Genomic DNA, 25771 nt, shown 5'->3' on the forward strand with positions numbered 1-25771 from the left:
TGAAACTGAAAACTATAGGATTCATTTTTTCCCCAATTCAAATCAGTTTATTTTGTATGACAGAGTGTATGAATAGTTGGTAGTAGGCATGGACCACGATCCAGACCTCCATGATCCATCAGGCAGATGGAGGTAGAGAGGAGGAGTGGGCGGGGCATCAGCAGGGCCATGGCATCAGACCCAGCCAGGTCCTCAGGACCATATGAGACGTGAAGTCACAAGGACTCCGGAGAGGAAGCAGAGTTAATAATGTGTGATGGAGAAATGAAAATTCATCCAAAAGTAGAGAGAGAAGAGGAGAGAGGTGCTCAGTGTATCCTAAAACGTCCCCCTGCAGCCTATAAGCCGATAGCAGCATCTCTAGGGGCGGGACCAGGTGAACCTGATTCAGCAATAACTATGGGAAATATATTTCAGAACCCGATCCCGAGAACATGCTTCCCCTTTGTCAATCAGAACATCCTCCTCCATGTCCTGGAGCTTAGAACACCGATGCTCTGAATATGTGTTGATGTGTCTGTATTTATTCTTGCAGACTGCGGCGTTAACTGTCACAAACAATGTCGGGAGCTGCTGGTTCTGGCCTGTCGGAAGCTGATCCGCTCCAGCTCTCTGGGCAACGTTTCTCCAGCCAGACTGACCCACAGCTCTCTGCCCAGCAGCCCGGCACTGCCCACCTGTCAAGGTGATTCCCAGCTCGCGGCGTTTGTTCAATAAAGTGACGCAAATAGATGCAAATTGCAGTTACAAAGGCTTTGAAAAAAGTTGCACACGGTGTATAAATGTTAATTATGAGCTTCTTTAGTCATACCATGCTGACCGATTGATTGGTTCATGACGTTCTGGGTCCTCTCCTTTAGATGAGGATGAGGTGTTTGAGTTCCCAGCTGTCACTTCAGCTGATCCAGCTGTGGAGACTCAGTCCATCCCCTTGATGGCCGGCTCCACCCAGAGGATCTCTGTGCGCCTGCAGAGGGCCACCGCCAGCCAGGCCAGCCAGACTGAGCCCCTGTGGCCTGAGCACAGCTGGGGGGCCACAGATGGCGGCTCCCACACCTTCCCCAAAATGAAATACAGGACTCACAGAAAATCCTCTAAAAATAAAGGTCGCGCCCGCTGGGAAAATCCGAATGACCAGGCCGTCTCCTCGCGGTGCGGCGTGGACCCTCAGGGGAAGTCACAGGTCTCAGGAGAACCTGTACAGAACGGGACGGCACACAGAGGGAAGGTAAAGGAACTGGTGGCTGGAGATGTTGATGTCCGGGTGTCATGTGGAACATCTTAACAGAGACTCTGAGCCCCAGGTTGCTCCTCGGGCACTTTACAGCGGCCCAGTGCTCCTCATGCTCTGCAGAGGTCAGAGGTCATGGATGTACCTGCACATGTAAGGCGGTTTACGGTGATACCAACCTGGCTGAATTCAACATGTTTTGAAAGCTTCCTCTACTGGCTTCATGGTGTTGACAGAAAACATCATTCAATTATTAGTGTCTCTCTCTCTCTCTCTCCCTCTCTCTCTGTCATTCTCTCTTCACACTCAGGCTCCTTTGTATTGATGCCCTGCTGACCTCCATCTCTCTGTCTTTCTTTCCCTCTCTCTCTCTCTCTCTCTCTGTCATTCTCTCTTCACACTCAACCTCCATCTCTGTCTCTCTCTTTCCCTCTCTCTCTGTCTCTCTGTCTCTCTCTCTTCACACTCAAGCTTCTCTGTATTGACACCCTGCTGACATCCATGTCTCTTTCTCTCTCTCTCTCTCTGTCAGTCTCTCTTTTGCGAAATGGAAGAGAAAAGGAGGGATGTCTGATACACACAAGACCAGTCATGACTACATTCTCTTACAGGGCCGACACATTGCCTTATTTGGACACAATAACAAATTCAAGACTCCAAAGTTTATTTAAATTCTGATTCACCATCTGGTTAAAAACAGTGAATTATTGTGTTGTTTTGTCAATTTAACAATTCTTTTATAAAGAACATTTCCACAGTTGCAACATCAACGTAAATGCCCATTTAACACCAGAAGCTCACAGGACTTATTACCACGGGAGGTCTTGTTGTGTGTGTGTGGAGATAGTGGATCATAACAACACAAAACTAGAACGGGCACTCGGTAGAGCGCATACCTTCGCATATCACAAGATTGGGCATTGAATTATGAACATGTTTGCATTAGTTGCATGCCAATTGGATATAAAATGGGAAAAAGAAGATGTTGACCTTTTCATGACCTTGACCTTGACCTTTGACCCGATCGATCCCAAAATCTAATCAAATGGTCCCCGGATAATAACCAATCATCCCACCAAATTTCATGCGATTCGGTTTAATGCTTTTTGACTTATGCGAATAACACACACGCACGCATACAAATACACGGCGATCAAAACATTACCTTCCGCATTTTCAATGCGAAGGTAACAACAACAACATGACTGGGTTTGTTTTGTGTCCCGTTATTATCAGGAACTTTATTTCAATCATGGGCCCTCTGGTCAATATTATTTTTAAAATGCTATATTCAGGCAGAGGATGACAGTGTGATGTCTTTCTGCCATAAAGACGTTGTATTTGACATTTACATTCAGTCACATATGAGACTGGACATCACTGAGAACATCATTATGTTACATGATGATGTCAGGCATTCACTTAAACACATGAAGCCAAGGACATTAATGAAAGGCATGCAAGACTAATAATGTTATTACCTTCGCATTGAAAATGCCGGAAGGTTATGTTTTGATCGCCGTGTATTTATTTATTTGTATGCGTGTTATTCGCAAAACTCAAAAAGTATTGAACCGAATCGCATGAAATTTGGTGGGATGATTGTTTATTATCCGGGGACCAGTTGATGAGTTTTTGGGATCGATCGGGTCAAAGGTCAAAGGTCATGAACAGGTCAAAATCTTTCGCAGAACTCAAAAAGTATTGAACCGAATCGCATGAAATTTGGTGGGATGATTGTTTATTATCCGGGGACCAGTTGATTAGATTTTGGGATCGATCGGGTCAAAGGTCAAGGTCAAAGGTCATGAACAGGTCAAAATGTTCTTGAATCGCATGAAATTTGGTGGGATGATTGGTTATTATCCGGGGACCATTTGATTAGATTTTGGGGTCGATCGGGTCAAAGGTCAAGGTCAAGGTCATGGAAAGGTCAAACTCTTTTTTTACCATAGCACGATACATTTTTGTCCAATTGGCATGCAACTAATGCCAAAATGTTCATAATTCAATGCCCAATCTTGTGATATGCGAAGGTATGCGCTCTACCGAGTGCCCATTCTAGTTATATATGTTCTCTTCCTCTCCAGGACAGCTGACTTGGTCACGTTGATGAGGATCAGTCCCGGGGGTCCAGAAAGCCCCTTACGGTCGGGACCAGGAAGCTCTTCTGTCTGGGGGATGTGCTGGGCTGCCTGAGGTCCCCCTTCAGTGACCTGGAGTTCTCGTGTCCTCTGTAGCCTTCAGGCACCGGCTGAGCTACATGTGGACATCGTGTGGTGTTCTCTGGGAGAACAAAGAGGAAGCAGAGGAGCTCCGGGGGCGTGAGGGACGAAGGGCCACTGTGAATCCCGTGGAGGAAGCGCTGCATCCTGAGCAGGCTCGTCGGCTGGGGATCAGTGAGGAGTACGAAGAGGTCGCAGTTTGATTCAGGATGCGCGCGCGTTACGTCGACTTGAAGAACTCTTTTCTTATTTTTTTAAAAACCGAACAAAAGTGTGTGACCAAAGCCAGCCACCGGGCTTTAAATGTCAGGCTGGGACAGCAAGAGACTGATCTGAGGAAAGACGCAAGCAAGTTCTCCCCCGTTACTTCCCGGGTGGGAATGAGTGTGTCGATATTTTAATGGTTTGATGCAAAAAAAGGGAACGTTTAAATGAATGTAAAGGGGTAACCATAACCCGACATATGGAGCGTTGATGGGCGATACTCTGGATTCTGTTAAATTATATTTTTGAGTGTTCATTGCCAATGTTTTTTTAATTTATTCCTACAATACCTGCACTTGACATTCTACTGTATCATGGTTTAAAGGTGCTACGTTTATAACGCTATGTGAAGACTTGGCTTAGGGGAGTAATGGCATCCTAGTTTTCTGATAACACCGTTGTCGTGGAAGCACCAACCTCTCAGGTGAACGCTGTTAGCGCGGTTAGCACGTTTATCACAGCTTCTACTGTAAGCGCTGGTAGCACCGTGAGCCTTCGGCCATGTTGAGAACCATTGTGAGTCAATCAAAATGCTCCCAATCTCGTATTTTGCACATTTTGAACCTTCCCGTTGTCTTAAGAGTCAAACTTTTTTTTCCCCGTATGGCAATTGTGAACTTCCTGGCTTGACACGATTGTGAGAAAAAGTGTGTCACCGTCATGAACTATGGGAGAAACAAAAAGAGGAAAATCGAATAAATTACAACACACATTGTTGTCTATATTGTGATCACAATCACTATTGTACTTTCAATAGTAGTGCCTCTTCAGCCAGCGGGCCCAAAGGAAATTAAAGCTGCAAGCAGCGATGAACGGGTCCTCTCTTCATCTTACCGCGGGGTCGCTGACGGGGCGGGCGGCCCTCCCTCGGCCGAGCGCGCCGCGGCGTTGAGGTTGACCGTTGTTTCGCGACACCGATTTTACTTTGCTAGTCGGTGGCGCTTTGACTCTGAGTGAAAAAAGGCTTGTTGATATCCTCAGGCCTTGAAGCATGAGAAGTTTGGAGCAGATTAGAGCGAGTCCAGGGTTGCCAGCAGGGGCGCTGTGACAATTTGAACATATACATGCATCATGTGTATCCATGTGAAGTCTAGACCTTGTCATGTAAATTACATGTGAGCGTGATTCAGCGTGTAGCCACGAGGCTCCACAGGGAAGCATCATCAAGGTCTTAGGTCTATTCTGGTATATTTTTAGAGCGATCTGAATAATCTGCGAGGAGCAGTGTATACAAGTAAAAAACATGTAACTTCCTAGTGCCACTAGTTGGCGCTAAGACCAGAATCAAAAATTTGCATATGGATGTCTTCAGGGTCAGTATGTCATGAGGTATGAGAAATATGGAGCAGATTCCATAATGTATGGCCGAGTTACAACATCAATTTTCATGGCGAATGGCGTTTCTTTGCCGGTCCGGTAAACGCACAAAGTTTAATATTTTTGAAATCTTTCAAAGATATTTCAAGACAAAGGTCTCAAGACAATACTGCCCAAATTTGGAATAAATCGGGTTTAAGCTCTAGTAGGAGTTAACTGTTTTATAACCCCTAAAAACATGAAAAAGGCATATTTTGAGGGATTGATTGTAGCGCCCCCTAATGTTCAAATATTATGAAGAAATCAAGGTAGGTTAAGGGTGTCCTTGTGGACATAGGCTACGAATTTGGTGAAGATAGACTAAGTGATTTGGAAGTTACGTGTCTTTACATATTAGGCCACACCCCTTGGATGTTCATTGGTCCATATCTTCTGAAAACAATGACATATCAACAATCTTTCAAACATGATTTCTGATGACATTGAACCAATAATGGACCCCAGAGATTTTCGGATGAATCGGACAAAGCGTTTTGGAAATAAGTGAAAAAAATATTTTTTTACAAAATTCAAAATGGCGGAAAATCTAAGAAGGCGCATTTGATGGCCACCATTAACTTATTTGTAGAGCAGATCCAGGTGAACCTGTATACCAAATTTCAAGTCAATTGGTCATTGTTGAAAAAAAGTATTAGCTTTCTACCTCAAGGGAGCGCTAGAGAGACAGTTGTTTATAATCAAATACGAAAACTAAGAAATCATAAATTTTTCACGAGTTCTGATATGTGTGAAATTTCACTTGGGTGCGGTCTGAGGTGTGCGGCCAGACGACGTTTGAACACGACAAAGGATAATAATCCTTACAATAACAATAGGTTCCTCTACGACGAAGTCTCAGAGGACCCTAACTATCATAGGACTGCTGCTCAGTGAGATGCACTCTGCTGTGATTGGACAGTTGATTTGTTGTTTTGGCACGGATCTCAAAAAAGAAAAATAAACTCTTGTGCACCTCCTGGTGGAAGTTAAGGGTGGTGCTTTGCATCAGGTCCGAGTCGCTCTCTGTAATACACCTCTTCAGTTGTCTTTCTGTGTTGTGCTTTGATTTTAATGTGGCATTGAAATACAACTGTTATTAAGTTATAAGAAAACATGTTTTTTCATGTAATTATGACGGTAAATGTGATTTTACTTTGTAATTTAACTTTAAATCTTCAACAATCAGGGTACAAAGATAAGCTGTAGGTCTCTTTTGACATTTAGACAATAAAAATATTGTATATATTATTTTAAATATACAATAATATCATGTATACAAATATAATTGATAAATTAAACATAGTAAAGGTTGAAGCGGGTCATGATGGTTCATAAAAAAGCAGCGTTAATTGTCACGACAGGTGACCTTCAGTCTCAGGCGAACATGTTCCATGTCCATCCACTGCCCTGACCTCTGCACTCCCCATCGCACCCCACAGAGGACACTATTACTTTGGAGTGACTACACGTTAGAAAGCCGATGGAATGTCACAAAGCGTGCCGAAAAGAGTGGTGGGTACATTTTAAAACAGTGTGATGGACGTGATCCCCCCCCCCACGGCCTGCTGTTTCTTCTCTTCTTGAAATGTTCAAACCGGTTTCTTAGTCGAGGACACTGACCTGTAGTTGAACCGAATGAGTTGTTCCTTATTTCATCTGTGTAAAAAAAGGCTGGAACGTTAACAGGATTAACCTGTTAGCAATCCAGCAGCGGGCTCGGCCAAAAACCGTCTCGCTTGCTAAGTTTTATAGGCCTACTCGTTCAGGAAATAGAGAACTCAAGGAATCAGTCGGTACCAACCACGTCGTTCAGGGAATCAGTAGTTACTCGTTCTGAAAGTGTCTTTCAACATTACACGTTTAGTCGTTTGCTAATTCTTTGCCACATATCGAGCGTACAGGTCAGCCAGCATCGTTGGCAGCGAAAGCAAATTAATACGTCTCGGCAGAATTATACTATTTATTCTTAATCCATCGACAGTTTACCGAGTTCACGATTAGCCACCTGCGGGAGAAAAGGCACTTTGACATTTAGCTAAATACAAAAAATATATATATATTTTCACATTTTTCAGTGACCCAATATCACCTCAAACTCCAAGATAATGTGCTCCATTTCAAAGATTATGAAAAAAGCGTGTAACTATTTTTTTCTCTGCTTGGCTTGTGTTGGCTCGTTTGTGGTGAGACATGTCACCCGAGTTGTTGCATTAGATGGACGTGTGGTTGAAAGGTTGTTAACGCCGTTGGGTGGATGGCCAGGTGTCCCTGCTCAGCTGTGAATCATTACTGAGGTCTGATGACAGTTGGGGGTAGTTTAAAATAATTTAGTAAAAGCTGCTCATCCATTACCCGTCAGTGACGTCACCTTGTTCGTTGCAGCAGGCGAGTCACGTTGTTGGTTAAGCTCTTCGACCGTGGCAGTGTTTTTTTAGCGTGATGCACTTCCACTTAAAAAAGGTGACATCATCCGTTTTACACTCTGCCTAGAGTACAGATCTGGTAGAGACGCACACCGCTGGCTTTGGAGGCGCAGGGGTCGGATCATCCAGAGTAACTACAAACCGCTGTGGATGGTAATCAGATTACTCTGCCATCACATGCATCAAGTGTTGCATTACCCCAAATTCCACAAGCAGCGATGCGAAACTCCGACCGCTGCACCGTACATGTGGGATGACAAATACAATTTACTGTCCCGACTCTTTTCAATGAATACGGAAAAAAAACAGTCACAAATCCATTATTGTATTAAGATAACTTTATAAAAAAAATAATTCGAAATGAACAAAGCCTTTGTGATAAATTACCACAGGAGGTAATGGAAAAAAAGTGTTTGACATTTAAATGTAATAAAAATGGCAACTGAACACTAATCAAGCATCGAAAGAAGCATTAGTCTCGTTGACCCCGTCCATGGAGGGTGATGGAGGCTTTCTACCCGATTTCCCCTGAAATTTCATTCCTCAAAACCATTAAAATTCAACTGAAGCAGTAGTACAAACTCCATATAAAAGAAATTAAAACAAAAAAAACATTAAGTACCATACATTGCCAGAAATACGCAAACATTACCAGTGCAACTGCAAAGCATCTGTGTGTGTCCAGAGGCGCCCAGTAGGCTACAACACACGCTAAAATATCTGCTCAGAATCCACGAATCAAACCTCGAGACCGATGTGGCTCCACTTTGTCAAAGAACAGAACATGTACAAGAAGAAAAGTTAGTCTTTAGCCGAGAACAAAACAGGGATCTAAAAACAGGCAGACACAACTCGTGTATAAAAAAGAAAACATTTAAAAACAAGTCATCCTTTGGCTTCTGACCGGTGGCGGCTGACAGGACTGACCCGACGGCAAACCTCAACCCTCACACAGAAAAACATCTGTTGGCCTTCTGACGTCTGGCTGCAGTATAATTTCCCTGGGATGCAGTCATCCGTTCACACCGCCGCACGTGCATCCACGTCGCCTTCTCTCTTTCCGGCACATTTACAGCATGTCGTCGTCGTCTTCTCCGCCTCCGTACATGTCGGCCAGCTTCTTGAAGCGCGGTCCCCATTCGTTGAGGCAGTTGTAGTCCTGGTCGCCGCTGCTCGACGAGTTCAGGGACGAGAGGCTCCCGCCGTCGGAGCCGCCGCCGCCCTCGTAGTCGAACACCAGCAGGGAGTCGTAGGGCGGCGCCGTCGGGTCGTTGTCGGCCGCCTTCAGGTTCTGAGAGGGGCGCAGAGGATACGTCATCACAACACAACGCCAATGTTTTATACACAATAGAACCGCAAGATATGAACGATGGAGAAAGAGGATGACGCAACAAGTAACGCACATTAAATGAACCGTAAATCGACTGGGACAACAAAAAGAGCCTCAGCGGGTTTGAAGCTTATGTTAACTAAATTTTTTAAAATATATATACATATACAGGGTTCATACACATGTTGACCAATGGATTTCCATGAACAAACATTGTGAAATATCAGTGTATACATATGTATAAACCTTAAATGACACAAATGAATGAGACAATAGTTTGAAAGAATAAATTTCTCTAAATCTTTATTCTTTTAATCAAATCATGAAATGAATATAACAAATTTCCATGACTTTTCCTAAACTCTAAAGGACTTTTCTAGGCCTGTAAACAACAATTTTTAAATTCCATGACTTTTACGGGTTTTCCATGACCCTAGGAACCCTGTATATAATAAGAGAACGGAAATGCTCTTTGAACATTGGAATAAAGCATCTGGCAGCAACATATGTGCTTTAACCCTCCTGTTACCTTCACATGTACTGACATATTTTACCCTCGGGGTCAATTTGACCCCAGCAATTAAAACCTCCAGAAGATTATTAGAATTAATATTGTTTCCCAAGTTTAAGTGTGAGGTACTTTATGTTTGTTTGTTGACTACCTAAATAGCCCTTTAAATACATAAAAAAGTTGATATTTCTTATATGTTTGACAGTGAAAAACAGCCTGGGGTCAAATTGACCACAAATAACACCGACATTAAACGGGGTCAAATTGACCCTAAAGGTAACAGGAGGGTTAAAACATCCGTTTTTAAACATTTTCTATGAGCTCTTAAACGTTTGGACTCACATCGTCGATGAAGTTGCCGATTTCCTCGGGGTTGGCGGGGCGGGGCCGGTACTGAGGAGCCGGCATGAAGTTGGGCACCACGTCGTTTCTGAACACTTCGGGCCGGTTGTCCAGACCGCGGTGGAGAACTCCCAGATCATAGTCCTGATGGCCGACATGGAGAGGTTTACACAAGACACACAACACTAACCCATGCTCCGTACGCAGACTTTGTATTAGGCCTGAATGTATACAGTCGGGGCGGGCCATATACACTTAAATTAATATCCCAATAACAAAGATCACATCATGATATTGAAAATGTATGCAAACATCACACAATGATTTAATTGATGTTTAATATAAAAAATATCAGAATAAATGTTTTACATTGAAATGAGCTAATGCAGCAATATAAACAAGATAAATAATGATAGTGAAACTTTTAAAGGATCACACACGTTCCTCAAGCTTTCCCAGTCAGCGTTTTCTGTCGCCGACTCGCTGACTTGCGAACCGCCTTCATTGGTTCTGACCCGACGCAGTACGACATGCATCCGATTGAGCCTCGCCTTAAAGCCATGGGTCAAGCCCCGCCCAGTTACCTGATCGTCCTCGCCGCCTCCCTCTTCGTCATAGTAGTAGATGTTGTCTCTGATGTCATCGTCCTGCAGCAGAGGAACCTTCTGCTCTCCTTTCCTGCGTCTCGCGAAAAGCAGCAGCAGCAACACCAGCACTGAACACAACGTTAATACAACGTGAATACAACAGCCCCATGATCACCACGAGTCACACCTCTTCCTACGGAGCTCAGGGGAGGTGCTCGTCAGCAGAGGACATTACCGTCATCACTACTGGTCCGGTCCCAAAGTCATTTAAGGGCCAATCAAGGCTCCGATTTGTTTTTTAAAGCATCGGCTATTGAGCCGATCCTAAAACAGGTTTTAATCCTGTGAACAAGGACTGAACTAAAGCAACACACAGGACAACATGCACTACGGGACTGTCATATCACACTCGTGTTCATCCAGGTAACTCAGAGAGGACACTTTGGGAAATGAGAAATTCCCTCCAGGCAGCAAGAGCTTTGTGTTGTTGTAAAGAATTCAAAAAAAGAAAGAACATTTACAGCTTGGTAGTAGGTCAAATTAAACAAATCTTGATGCAATGCAGAGCTACTCGATTGATTGTGCCAAATTAAATGTACTTCTGCTGCGTTCTCGGTAAATAGTTTGGTGGGAATAAAATGGAACCCGAAGCGTCACTCGCAGAAAAATATGAATACTGAAAAGAAAAGAAAAACGGTTGCATCAAACTTTTAAATATTTTTGGTACACCCCCATATTCAAATATTTATATAAATTATATTAATTTAAATGATTTATTTAATAAGTATTAATTATATTTATACAATTCATAAATATTCATATTCCAACCCAGAATCCACCTCTGAAAGACATCCCCAATAAATGCACTATTTCACCAGCCTTATGCTGCACAACGGTCACCCGTCAGTTGAGCTGGTCAAGCTAGCACCTACTGTTCAGTTACATCATCAAAACAGACACCTAGATGTACAAATAACATGCTTAAAATTTAAATTTGTGTAAAACAGTTTTTTGGGAAGGATTCTAGCACCATTTTCACGTTACTGAAACATTCAGACCAGCATCCTCAGGACCAATCGGACGGCTCTAGAATCAGACAAACTGACTTCAGACTTCTTTCTTGTAAACAGTCCCTGAAATTCTGAAAAGCGTCTTTACATATAAAACCAAACCAGACTTACTGAGCAGCAACAGGATGCCTCCCAGTATTCCCAGGATCAACGGCAGCCCGGTGCCACCGGCCACACGGCCTTTGCAGATCACGTCCTCCCCGGTGCAGTCGCAGACGGTGGCCAGGACGGTGCTGTCCTGCTCCTGGCCCTGGTGGTCTGCCACCCTCAGCACCACCGTGTACTCGCCACTCTCCAGCTCTATGCCTAAATTCAGGAGGATGCCCGTTTCTGAAACAAGAGAGGAGCATTTACTCGACGGCACAAGTTGGATTCGTCATTCTGTCCAAGTCCCACAGTATTCATTCGATTATATATATTATTTGAAAACGCGTTGCATTAGGCCGTCTCTTTTTCACGCAATACTCGCATCCATGCGTATCGCCTTGGCGGCCATTCAAACTCAAACACTTTCTAAACGTATACCTCAACTGAAACATACACGTCTCGGAAGCATTACCTCCGATATGAACTTTGATCAATTTGGCAACGTGCAATTATAGGACCATTTTCATCAGAGCAGCCTGATAATAAGGATATTATGGGCTGCTGGGACGTTTTAGGATACACCGAGCTCCTCTCTCCTTATGGATGAATGTACATCTCTCCATCACATATTACTAACTCTACTTCCTCCCTGGAGTCTTTGTGACTTTGTCTCATAGGGTCCATTGGACCTGGCTGTGTGTGAAGCTGGTCCTGGCCTCCTGCCTCTGTAACCCGGCCTCCTGCTGATGACCCCTGACCTCTATTGCATCTGTCCATCAGGAGAGAGGGGTCCTCCTCTGAAGGGTTATTCCCTTTTACTCCCCATGAAAGGGTTTTTTGTTTTTTTGAGAGTTTAATAATAATAATAATTATTTATTTTATATTGCGCTTCTCAAGACACCCGAAGTCGCTTTAAGTTTCTCCTAATCCGATGTGAGGTCCTGGGACGGGGATGTCGTAGGTGTTCAGATTGTAAAGCCCTCAGGCACATTTGTGATTTTGGGCTATGCAAAATGGGTGAATGCTGACATGTAGTGTAAAAAGTGCTTTGAGTGGTCCGAATACCATTTACATTTCTCATGGAAGTGGCTTTTTCTTTTATATATAAAATTGGATGGTTACAAGTTCGTGGCTGACAACTTGTATTTATTGTGTGTCAATAGTGTACATACTGGAACCGTTCATCCTAGCGGTCCAGTTGGTCTTCGACATGCCCTGTAATGAGACGCTGTATGGAGCAGCAAAGCCCGGTCCATCTTTATCCGTTACCGACAGCAGCTGAGGAACAGACTCCTTGTGACACACCTGAGGAAACACAATGAGAGAACGACCGTTTGCTCATGTTACTGCACAACTATTCGTGTTTTATAAAGTACAAGATAAATGGGTGACGTAAACCGGCACAGACAAATAACATACAGCAGCAACACAGGAGTCCCAAAATAAACAAAAACGTACAGAAAAATATATATAAATCTCCGCCCTATATCAAAAAAATGTTAAAGAAATATAGATATATCAATACTTTAACAATAAATAAAAAAATACATTGCACTATTTAACATTAGATTTTTAATAATTAAAGTATTGCCATATATATATATAATAAAAAAATACCCTGAAGAAAAATTCAATTCAATTCAGTTTATTTGTATAGCCCAATTTCACAAATTAGAAAAAGGGTGTCGTTTCAAAAGATTACAAGAAAATATTTTTTAAATAATTAAATCCCAGTTCTGTATCCAAAAGATGTGAATTTCGATCTCATCCACATTAAAAGCTCAAATTAGACGCACCTTGATCGACCGTTCCTCAATGGTGGGCGCATTGTCATTGACATCTTCGAGCTGGATGATCAGAGTGCCGGTTCCTGTGGCCGGGACATCATCTGGTGAGGAGACACACACACACTCGCATCAGGAGAACAACAAAATATTCCAGTGAGATAAAAGCCCACATTTAGTTTGGCACCTAGAGCAAGGCAGCAAACCAGAGGAGCGTGTTCAAGTCTCGCCTCCTACCCACCGTTGTCATAGGCACCGATGAGTGCCGTGTACTTGTTGTCCTTGACAAAGACGGACTCCCTGTCCATGGGATTCTTGACTTTAATCAGACCGGTGTTTTTGGCCACACTCAGCCATCCGGCAGGGTCTCGAATTACTCGATACCTGGACAAACAAGAAAAATAACAGAAAATGAATGCCGTGCAAATGAGCGGATTATAAAAATCATCTAACTTTACGACGGGGCATTCACTGACCGGATCACCATAAAAACATTCAGTTAATATTTGCCATATACTGGACACAATGTCAAATTAAAAGACATTTTATTTTTGACTTTTTCTTTTGGCTTTATGCTCATCAAGCCAAATTCACAATACACTAAAAAACAGGAATATTTATGATTATGCGGCTGCATCTATTGACAGTGACATAAAAACCATAATCCTCGTTTTATCATCAATTAAAGCCAAACTCTTCCAACTCAAAGTGATGCGATGAATATCAGCCGCTACTGATGGGAAAGCTCCTTCATTGGAGAAGGTTTGATGGCTTGAAGCATTCTATCCCCTGTAATCTGGTGACCATCAGCAGGCGGAGGTGCTTTCCCTTTGTTGCCCTCATAGCTTAGAGCAGTGGTTCTCAGATGGGGTACGTGGAAGCACTCCAGGGGGTACGTGAGATTTAAGCATCCATTTAAAAAATCCTGTAAAAAGTTATTTAATAAATATTTAATTAATGTAGGTTTATAAACTGAATTCCATATATATATATATAATGCTCAGAGGGTAGTTGGCTGAAAACATTTCAGTACACGAAGGTTGAGAACCACTGGCTTAGAGAATAGACACCTAAAGCTCGTTCTCGTTTTCAGTTGTTTCTTTCGCAATAATAACCTTGTGTTTAAATACATGTTGAAAACAACAAAGATCATCCGGAGTTTGATCTTACATGACTTTCTGTTTGCGCGCGGTGTCCGGGTCAAAAGCGCTGTACTGCACCACTTCGGCGTCCACGGCGAGGTCCTCCCGCTTCGACACGATCTTCTCCATTGGATCAAAGGCCGGCGCCTCGTTGACGTCGAGCACGCGCACCACCACCGTGGCGGTGCTGGTGGCCAGGGGAGTAGCAAAGGGAACCTCGTTCTTCACTGAGATCATGAGAGTGTGCACGGTGCTCCTCTCGAAGTCGAGACCCTGGTGGGGTGGAAGGAAAGAGCACGGCAGCACAATCCATCAGAGAACCGCCTCACAGCCAGCGGCGGACACATGAGGGCAAAGGGCAAAACGGCCCCGGAGAAATATAATGTTGCCCCTGATATCACGAGGGGAGGGGCAAAAAATACCCCCGTAATGTTGATAATTTAATAGAGTTTAGATTTTGTTCTCTGTCGAGTGCGTCCCATCTGTATTGCTGTAGTTACAGGTATACGGAAAAAAAAATCTATAAATATAATTTTTTATTATAAAGAAATAAGTTAGTTGTGAAGTCAATTAAAAAAAATATATATAAACAAAGAAATAAGAATACAATATAATATGTTTGTTTGATTTGTTTTCGGTTTATTTTTGTTTATAAAATCTGGGAAAACACTTTGAATCTGTAGACTATTGCCTAATAGTCTTATTATTGCCATCTTTATGACAAATTCTCATATACTGCAAGCCTAAATAAGTATACATATTATTTTTGAACAAAGGTTAAGTGCCACAAAATAATTTTTAAATGCCCCCGTCAGTGGGGGAAAAAATGCCCCCCTAAAGAATATCTACATTTCCTACCGTGCTTCTCACACGCCTGTACAACGTGCTCCCACACTTCCTATTGTGGCTCATTTGAGAATTCTTAGTTTATTCCCTACCTTGACGGTGGAAAGGATTCCCTCCTGTTTGTTGTTTCCAGTTCTCACGGAGAAATGTCCTCCGGGATCACCGCTGACAATCGTGAAGACGGCGTTCCAAGCCGGGGACAGTGGCTCGTCGCCATCCGTCACCGTCATCATCAGCATATAAGCGGCCAATTTATTTTCGTCAACCGACGCTTCATACTGGGAAAGTGTAGAGATAAACAGACTAGTTGAAGTCTATTTTTTAACTTGGCCTTAATTTCATAATCTGCATTAATTACATTTCTTATTTAATGCATCCTGTATTCATCCCTAGTGGGGAAATTCTTCTCTGGTTCAGTGTCTTGCTCAAGGGCACTTCGACATGCAACAATGGGGAAAGGGGGTCGAACCGGCCACCTTGTGGTCGCCGGGACGACCTCTCACCCCATGAGCGACAGCCGGCCTAAAAATCCTGCCGTTCACTGAATTACTCGGCTCTACAGCAAAGTCTCCGGTTACTATAGTTCACTTACCACCAACTAGCAGCTCAAACATGGTCAACTTTAAAAGAGACTGCTGACCAAATTAAGCAGAGACAACATCAACGCTTGGACAGATGTGAGATTATAGAGCTGTACTCACGGACGGCTTAACGAAGGCCGGCGCGTTGTCGTTGCTATCCGTGACGGTCAGGATCACTTTGGCTTCCACAGTCGACCCTGTTCCCATCATGTCAGCCGCTTGAACTATCAGAGTGTACTTTGGGTATTTCTGCGAGGAGACACACACAATGACTAATTCACCAACTGGAAGGCTCAAACACGTCTAATGTCATTTTACAGACTCCGTTGGAGCAGAATCCATTAGCTAAAAAGCGATCGACAGTCATGAAACATCAGGATGACAATTCTTCCTTGGAACAAAACAACAAAAAGAGGAAATGTAAAAGTGTATACAAGCAACAGACACACACTTTCTATTTGTTCACCGACAGTCGGATCCATTGCTTGTCTTGTTGCTCTTTTTAGAACCATCATGCTCTTTGGTCATTTAAAGTCGCCATGAATGAAGTCTGAGCTTCTTCTGTATGGGGATTTTTTTGGGGGGGGGGGGGTATTGCTCACACAGTTCCCACGATCAGCTGTGTGAGAGCTCAATAGGGGGTTTCACACAAACGTCAAATATCTATTATTAGACTCCTGTCTATGTAAACAACTTTCTCAGTGCACCCCCCCCCCCATCCACCACAGCTGGCATGAAAGACTCGTTAGATGGCTCACCTCTCTGTCGAGCCCGCTGGCTTGGACTCTGATGACTCCGGTGACCGGGTTGATGACAAACAGCTTGTCGGTGGGAAGCGCTGGATCCTGGCTCAAAATACTGTAGGCGATGTCGGAGTTGTCGTTATTTGGCTCGTCGAGATCTGTGGCCACGACCTGAATCACCTCGAAACCTAGAAAGGGGGGGGGGGGGAGGAGGAGTTAGGGGTGACAACTGAGTACATGGTATTCATGGGAGGGCTGGGGCTTAGGGTGTTGTCTTCCAAACGATTATGAAATCGAGGCAATAGAACGATAAAACAATGACGCTGCTTTACTGCCCCCCCTCCTCCCCCCACGCCGAGACGGAGGCTGTGGACCCCCTGCAGGAAAGTACTAATGCTCCCAGTGCAGCGTCTTCAGACATGGACCCCGTCTCCTTCACCCAGCGTTGGGGCCGACTGGGGCCACCAATCACGTCTACACACCCAGTGGGTTTAGAATTGAGTTGTTGAGCACAGCCGTTATCTTGGCTCTCAAAGTGCACCAGTTAATTGCATTTAACTTTAAGATGTAACCAAGTTCCTTTCAAAGTCACAGGTTAATGACCCTTAGATATAAAAAAAGTAGTGTACAATCTATAACAAGGTTAACTATAATGAATTGCATGCACAAACGGTGGATTTAGGCAACTTTTGATTTAGCCACCTGCCATCAGCTCCACGAGGACGCTCGCTTTTATTTGAGAACGAGTTTGCTAACTTTTTTTTTCTTTCTTCAATGTCCAGCAATATGATGCCTGGAGTGGAGGATCATTCAAATTAGATGACTATTTTAGAATTAGTTTTAACTGCCATCAATAGCCAACCACATTATGTCGTGGGGTTACATGTGGCATAAAGAAGAAAGAGAAAAACAGTATTACAGTAATGGAACATCCGCAGGTCCTGGATTCAAAACTATAGGGTCAAATCTGCTCTTTTCTCTTGCGATAACAAAGATCGACCATCGACAGACATGTTCAGGGTCCAAGGGGATCTGCCGACGGTACCATTTGGCGAGGCCTCGGCAACTTCTCCCAGGAAGGTGTCTTGGGTGAATATCGGTTTGTTGTCATTCTGGTCAATGACATGCACCACAATGTCCATCGGCTCTTCTGAAGTTCCTCCACCGTCCGACACGGCATGCGCTTTAAACTGCAGAGGATCAAAGGCATATTAATAACAAAAAGATCACACATTGCGCCTGCGATAAGGTTCTTGACGCAGGACATCCTGAAGGGAAAGGCGCGCAGCGTGTGTCCATAGGATCCCCCGGCTGAGCCCCGAGAAGTCAGAGGCTGCTCACCATGTACGTGGCCTTGGCTTCCCTGTCCAGAGATTGTGTGACGTACAGATTACCAGTGTTGCGGTCCATGGTGAACAGGCCAACGGGGTCCTCGCTGGCTCCTGGACCACTGATCCTGTAAAAGATCTTCTTCACTTTATCCTCGTTTGAACGGATCTGGACAAAAAAAACGAAAAGGCTGAAGTTATAGCAGTCTCACTGACGGCGATATTAGTTAACATGGCAAAACAGGTTTTTGTAATTTTTTCACTGCAGAGGTCTTTTGAGTAAATCTGTACTGTATATTCTACATTGATGACAGTCCTGTTTCATTATTTCATGAGTGCACATGAGAACAGACGCTTTTTACTATTATAATTTCACCCGGGTAACAGGATGTTTACACTTTTATCAACTCTGTCTCAAGAAAACAAGCTCTGATGCCAATCTCCTATCAATCCCTCGTAGGACCGAGCACCAAAGAGTCTTTGAATACTTTGAAAAGAGCTATAAAAATGTAATGCATTATTATAATAAGCCAATTAATTTCTTCCAAGTGAATGATTAATTGTAACTTCGGCTTTGTTTAGGAGTGGGGAGCAATTTTAAAGCAGAGTGTCTGCAGTGGGAACCTTTGCAGAAAGACAATGACAAATGAGGAAAAAAAATACAGTTCAGGAACAAATTCTCAGGAACAAGGGGCTTAGGTTCCACTCACTTGAGATACTTTAAAAGGGTATGGTCCTCTGACATTCTCAGAAACTTTTATGTCAGGAATAACCCAGTCTCTCTTACTCCTCCTCAGCCCGGCAACTTTCTTGGGAAAAAGCAGAATGGGCACCGGTCCATCCGTTGCATTCTGGAAGAAAAATGCACATTTGTAGCCAGTTACAGATCGACAGACACGAGACATTGGGGCGTGCACCGGTCATGGAAATAATGCGCATAAGAATTAACACATAATTAACTTCATGGAACTTATGAGTGCTGCCAAAATCAGCCAGCGTAGACGTTTTAATTTACATCCCACAGCATCGCTACGAAAAAGACTCACAGAACTGAACCAGTGAGCCCGGGCAGCCACAGGGGGGCAGTGCTCCATCGTTCTTTGCATGCAGAGCTCTTCACTCTCAAACCTGCCTCTAACAATGTCAATTGTTCCCGACCCTCGAAGCCCACGTGAAAAACATATCTTACATCAAATATATTGTTTAAATACGTTTGATCTTAAAACCATAAAAAAGTGCAAGTTTCCTTAACGCCCCTTCAAAAGTGTCTCTCGGCCTACAGTACCTCTGTGTTATTAGCAGATGCCACGTCGGTGGGGTGGTGGTGCTGATGGTGGTGCTGATGGTGCTGCTGATAATGGTGCTGCTGATCATGGTGCTGAACATGGTGCTGAGGGTTGTGTTGAGGCCGGTGCTGATCATTGTGCTCAAGCCTGTGCTGATTATGGTGCTGATCATGGTGCTGATGGCTCGGCTGATGGTTCGGCTGATGGCTCGGCTGATGGCTCGGCTGATGGCTCGGCTGATGGCTCGGCTGATGGCTCGGCTGATGGCTCGGCTGATGGTTCGGCTGACTGCGTTCTCCATGGTGTTGCTCAGATCTGTGGTGGTGGTTCCCATGCAGATGCTCAACGTGCACCACTCGGACAGGAAGACTCATTAAGCGCCCTTGTGAATCCCAGTAGTGGATAAGGAACTCCAGTTGTCCACGAATACCCGTCGGTCTTTTTACCTGTGAGCGAATGAAGACAGACGGCCCATCAGCAGAAAGGTCAACATGCTGGTCACAGATTTGGATTAAAGCAACACGACAACGTGACACGAGTAAAAATCTAAAGGTGTTGCGGGTATCAACAACAGCGGTGTTGCCGTTCAACTAGATCTGTGCAACATTGCAGGCGAGTCCAGGTGTAGGAGTCACTCTCGTGGATTCTATGACGATACTTCATCCAAGTTGAGTCAAAGTTGTATTTTGTGACTGCAGAGAAACCATCTGGACTGGAAGAATTTATTTTGAGTTACCCAAATCCGCCCCAAAAAAAACACAAGGATGTGCAAAGATGTTGGAGAGGTGAGCGTGAGAGTCAACTGGAATGTTACAATCGAGTCCTTTGAACTCTACTGACCTTCACTACGCCATCTGCCTGTACCGCGAAGTGGCTGTTATCAGTGCTGAACAGGAAGCGTGTGCGGTTTGTGCAGTCGGTGAATCCCACTGGAATTAGAAAGAAGAAACAGTCGCCCGTTACAAATGCAGAACGTACAATTGGCAAGTCTTCAGAACACAAAGTAACACGAGGACAAAGTCTTCACACGGGTGTCACTACTTCCTCTTCCAGGCGGACATGGATACAGACTTAAGCTGCATCTCCACATCATACATACTTAATATGTATCATGCGTATCATGCATTGTGGCTGATAAAAAAGTATTTTAAATAACACTGCTACTATTATAATTGGTACTGTTTCTTTGTATTCCATTTGATCCACTGCTGCGGTGCTTTTCAAATCATTCCTCTCCGAACATTATTGCTTCTTCTGGCACTTCTTCTCATTCTCTGCATCATTTCTGTCGTATGGATCGATTGAGTTGTTCACTCTGTAAACATGACATTTATTGCACTTCCGAGCATCCTGGTAGCAGTTTCCCTCCTCAGTGGCTCTCCCCGAGGCTTCTTCCTTTGCCCCCCTGTTAGTTTATTTTGGGAGGAGGAGGAGGAGGGGGGGGATTTTCTTTATCCAATTCGAAGGCCCAAGGACAGAGGATGTCGTATGTTGTACGGATTGCAATGGCACCCGAGGAACATTTGTGATTAGCTGAATTGGACTCTACAAATAAAATCGAACAAAGGAATCAGTGTAGAGATCGGCAGCAGGAGGCGAGCAGCTCAGAGATACTGAAAAATAAATTATAATGTGCACAAAAGGTAATAATCATAACGTGTTGAAATGTGAACTTGTACGAACGAAATTTGACCAAAATATAAATTTAATAAGAAAATGTTTTAAAGAGTTTGAACAACAACCAACAAATAAAAAAGGGTACAAATTTAGTTTTTAAATCCAAGCCATCAATTCAATCAAGTGGTTTTTTTTGTTGCATTGATCCTAATCCAAGTACTACAAAAACAGAGGATGCATGTTGTGTCAGGTTACAGACGTGTCGACCAAAAGAGAGCAGTTCATGTACTCAACCCATTGTTGATTTACATGTTTTAAATAATTGTAGTAACAACTGTTGGTTTCAAAAGCCAAACAACTAATTTGACGTCTCAGATTAAGTTCACACCATAAACCCACTGGCCCAGACTACCTTCTTTGGTTGGCTAAATGTTAGCAACTGCAACTAAGTTAGCGTCGCCATCTTGGAGCGCCTAGTGGCCGACTGCTAGAGTCCCTTCTGGGTTTTATCGCCACGCTCTCCAGCGACCAGCTGGGAACAGACAGTCTATGACGTCTTCGCCGTCTACTTTGTCGTTTTTGTGAACTGTAGTGGCTCAATCCTGGTATTTTTACAATCAACTGAAATATTGCAAGCCTTTTCTGAGTGTTTGTCATATTCTAATATTTAGAAATAGGATATTTGTAAAGAACTTCATCACAATATTCTAATTTTCTGAGACAGTCCTGTACATGCATTAAAACGCAGTGTCGCCGGAATTTAGACTAAAATATATATAATTATCGTAAAAATGTTTTTAAAATATATATTCATTATTATTCTCGTAAAGGTTTACGATTAAGTCTCCGTCCTGAGACAAACGCAAAGCAGAGAAGATGAGGGCCGGGCTTCGTGGTAAACCTTCAAGTGGACTCAACCTTGCATGTTGGACTTGCTTTAACTTACAGATATTGCCGCTGTCCCCTTTAAATGCACCGATGAGTCGACAACTAAACTAAATGACTCGGCAGGTTTAACAAATAAAGAAGCTGCGATACTGAATCAGGTATTTGTGACAATGGGGGCAATCACTTCAATTACATTCTATGTTTGTACACTATACACACACACATATTAAAATCGTAATCCCTGTTTAAATGTTGATCAACGTGTTGGTGCATCAAAATTGTTCACATTGAAATCTGTATTAAACAATAAAGTAAATGTATAGTTATATATCCATTTGTCACCTTTTGTTTTTCAAAGTTAGAAAAGCAATGTTCAAGTCAAGCCTGATGGCGGCGTGCGTATAGGAACGATCCCAGACACGTCCACACAGTGGGGCCGACAGCTTGTTAAGGAAACACGAGTATCAGCCGATACACCCAGAGCCCAGGTATCGATATCGGGAGTTAAAACGAGGGATTTGTGCATCCAGACCTACAAATGACTCGCGACGCTCTTTGGGGTCAGAAGGATTAGAGTTCCTTCAGTCAAACTCTTTTCTGTCCACAGACTTTGTTGGAAACGTGACCCGACATCTTCAATGTGTTCCAGAGTAACATAATAATGCTACAACCACAACATTTGACTCCTAGATTTAAAATGATTGGTTGTCTAGGTTTTCAAAGTCCTACAAATAATTAATTAAGACTAGAGAAAAATAAAACTAGTGCAAAGAAAGACATTGTTCTTAAAGAACAACGTCACCCTCAGACCTTCACCCACTCAAAATGCAACAACCCAAAAACAAAAAAAAGGAAAAGAGCTGAGGTGGCAATAAAGGCGTGTGAGTCAGGAGTTGCTCAGTGACTGATAACGAGTCTTAGTCTTTATTTTAATATACATGACATTAATCCCATCCAAGAAGCAGCCGTGTCAGCATCGGCCTTTTGATGTATATGCCTGGTTTAAAACAGTATAGGGAGTGTTTTGACCCATTAAATGCAGATTTTAAAACATGCATTAAGAAAGGGCCATATTTAACACCAGCGTTAACGCGTTCCATCACAATACAGTCGTACCAGTCGTGTAGCGGATCATTGTGGATCCGTACAGATACCACCTCAGTTTGATTACACTGTCGTGATCCGTCCGTCACGGAGTTAAATAACGTTTTACCGACTATCGCTACCCACCAATATTCAATTAAATATGCCATCAGGACGTCATACTTGTCCAGGAGGTTATTAATAAGCATACGTCACTAAACAGAGCAGCTTTGTTGACTGTACAGCTGCCAGAACACGGCATCAAACAGCTTATTATGACCAAGCAACCACAAGACAAACCAGCCTCTGTCCCACGAGTTAACGCATCGTACGTCAGCAGCGGCATTACGGAAAGTCCGTTCTCTGAAGAATGAGCTTATCTCACAGCACACGCTACCTGCCAATGCTGCTCTTCACCAGAGATCCCTCGTGTGCGTCTTATATTTCAGAAGTCTTAAAGGCTACTCGAGCAGAAGCCGGGTTTATTTTGTAAAATCGTGTCTGACATGCAGAGGTGTCACAATCCGATAAAGACACAGGCCACACGAAAAGGGGGAGGTCAGCTGCTCTACTGGGAGGGTTGGAAAAAAAAGTACAAAATAAAAAAAAGTGGGAAACCTTCCAGGACCTGACAAACATGCAGAACCGCGGCTGTGTAGTGCTCCTGTTCAAGTTTCAAGTTTCAAGTTTTTATTGTCACATCCCCTTTTATACAAGTATAATCGGTTTGTGAAATTCTTATGCAAAAAAACACCGACAGCAGTAGCACTAAAAAAAGAATAAGAATGAGAATAAACTATACAATATATATATATAAAACAATGTAATAGAATATACATCATGACAATATATATATATAAAACAATGTAATAAAATATACACTTTTTGTGTGACTATTTGATGAAGCAAGGCCTGCGAAACAGGCTCGGGCACATTGTTTTTGTCCTGCAGGTAAGAGCAGCACAGGAGGTGTGGAGTGAGTGCAAGCTGAGACCTGAGGTTGTTTGGGGAGGTGAGAACAATGAGAGCAGCTAATCTGTCGAAGGCCAAACGAGCACCGTAGCAACGCTCGGGGCGTTCAGTCGATCGCGATGCCTCTATAGGTACGATGTTCTTTCCCCAATGTGCGATCTGATAATAATCCATATTTATCATTTCCGAACATTGAAAATGAACGCCGCACGTTTCCTTCAGGTGTGCATTAGCCAACGGGCGAGAGAGCGGCTTCCTGGATGTACCCACCTTTTCCCAGTCTCGTGCCCATCCTCAGGTGCTTCCTGAACACATTGAAAGTCAACAAGTGAGACTTGAATCCAGGGACACATTTTGGCTCCTCAGAAGTCACGGAAGTTGTGGCCTAAGAAGAAAAAAGCTGTTTTATTAATTATTAAAGATGAAAATGTGCAATCAGAAGACAAGTTGAACTTCTTCATTTGGATTTTGAGAAGGAAACTTAAAAAAAAAAAAGGCATTTCAAGTGATTAAACGCATTATTCAACATTGGTGTCACCCTGGAGGTAGAGAAACGTGCCACAAGGGAGCATAAGGTCTATTCTGGGCAAAAAAAAAATCGAATTATAATTGTCAAGTTGAATAATCTCAATATTTCTTCGTTGTTTCATCCATTAGTTTGGTCTATGTCTTTTTTTCTTCAAAGAAGTGAAACAAGCCCATCACAAGAACTAAAGTTGAAATCTCAGACTATTTAAGATATATAAAGAGAAATAGCAGCAAATTCACATTTGAAAAGCTTGAATATATATATATATACACACACATATTGAGATAGACCGAACAAGAGCAACTGCTTTTGATGGATTTAATTGTTAAATAAATATATGTATTAATTAATTCATAAATATAATATATATTCAAATATTATTATAAATAACTATAAATACACACATATACATAAATAAACATATATAAATATAGTAATTATTTATTAATCAAGTAACAATTGAATCCATTATCAAAGCAGTTGCTCTTGATAGGTCTATCGATAACTCTAAAACTTGATTCCACACACTACAGAAGCCATTAGCAGAGGAGATCTCAGTATCGTAAGAAAAAGAAAATGCTGTGCAGAAATCCTAACAACAGATGAGTTTATGCAAGCAATCCCATCGAAAGATTGTAGGCTACTTGTTTTTTTCCCCTCGACCATCGGAACATGTCGGGTTGGATTTCAACCTGCAGACAACGTCACCAGGGGAAGTAGGGCGAGGCCCGCGGAGAGCCGCCGGCGGCTCCGCAGGAGGAAGACTCAAACTCTCCAGCGGAGAGGTATCGCTTCCGTGTGTGCGACACGTTTCTCATGACATCTTATTCATTTGTAATGATTCATGATATTTCGACCATTCGTATTTAGGCCAATAAGCTAATTATATATTGTCATGCGGTCGAAGCGGCGCTTGTTGAAATACAGGTTCTCCGCCGCAACAACCCAGCAGCTTCAAAGTTAAACACAACACCAACTCGCTATCATTACGGAAATGAAGAAAAAAAGCTGAAATTAAAAAGTAGCGGCAACACATTGTAATGAGACGTAACCTTTAGACAAGTGAGACAACCTAACGTTCCCAGTTTCGGGACAACAGAAATGTGTGGAAGAGTTTGACTGTAAGCTTTAATGAAGGCAGGAAATCTCACCTGAAAAGCGACGAATAAAATGCCCAAAACCGCGACCCGGGCGGCCCCCATCGGTCTGTCAATCCGTTCCGTAGTCCTCGCAATGAAAGTAGAAAAAAATACTTCAAGAAATATTCCTTGCGAACTCCCGACGTGGCTTCTTTGTCTTCTCTCCTGAAGGTAGACTCGGTGACTGATTCAGCTGGACGAGTTGCTGCAGGTACTTCAGCGCATGACGTCACCTTACAGGTGCGCGACTTCCGTGTTCCTGCTATGGTCACGCGGGATGAACACACCTGTGCACACTGATACCGGGAGTTTCTGCTCCTTCTCCCACTCGTGAACAGGTCGCAAATAAACAGATGACACACTGACAGCGAGTTTATCAACCAGCAACGAGCTCAGTGAACAGAATT

At 43.2% G+C, this 25771-nt stretch overlaps 2 protein-coding genes across 8 annotated transcripts in view; one reads left to right on the forward strand and one right to left on the reverse strand.

Moving 5' to 3' along the window:
- rasgrp3 (RAS guanyl releasing protein 3 (calcium and DAG-regulated)) overlaps positions 1 to 4456 on the forward strand; it is a 42012-nt gene extending 37556 nt beyond the window's left edge. For all 7 annotated transcript variants that reach the window (XM_056435370.1, XM_056435374.1, XM_056435371.1 and 4 more), the window contains 3 exons: positions 536 to 685; positions 861 to 1228; positions 3322 to 4456. In XM_056435370.1, coding sequence (XP_056291345.1) covers positions 536 to 685; positions 861 to 1228; positions 3322 to 3330 — 527 coding nt within the window. In that variant the 3' untranslated portion in view covers positions 3331 to 4456. The remainder of the gene's footprint in view (positions 1 to 535; positions 686 to 860; positions 1229 to 3321) is intronic.
- A 3363-nt stretch (positions 4457 to 7819) lies between these two features.
- On the reverse strand, positions 7820 to 25771 carry cdh31 (cadherin 31). The gene is made up of 18 exons (XM_056435289.1): positions 25377 to 25771; positions 23967 to 24081; positions 19977 to 20065; positions 19136 to 19582; positions 18561 to 18701; positions 17864 to 18019; positions 17568 to 17712; positions 16538 to 16710; positions 15900 to 16028; positions 15291 to 15476; positions 14381 to 14625; positions 13452 to 13594; positions 13223 to 13314; positions 12599 to 12731; positions 11451 to 11669; positions 10267 to 10397; positions 9683 to 9826; positions 7820 to 8790 (listed from the first exon to the last, which is right to left on the reverse strand). Exons 1-18 carry the CDS (start codon positions 25425 to 25427, stop codon positions 8569 to 8571), a joined length of 2961 nt encoding a protein of 986 aa, XP_056291264.1. The 5' UTR covers positions 25428 to 25771; the 3' UTR covers positions 7820 to 8568.

Source organism: Pseudoliparis swirei, chromosome 17, assembly GCF_029220125.1.
Source record: "Pseudoliparis swirei isolate HS2019 ecotype Mariana Trench chromosome 17, NWPU_hadal_v1, whole genome shotgun sequence".
Taxonomy (NCBI): Eukaryota; Metazoa; Chordata; class Actinopteri; order Perciformes; family Liparidae; genus Pseudoliparis; species Pseudoliparis swirei.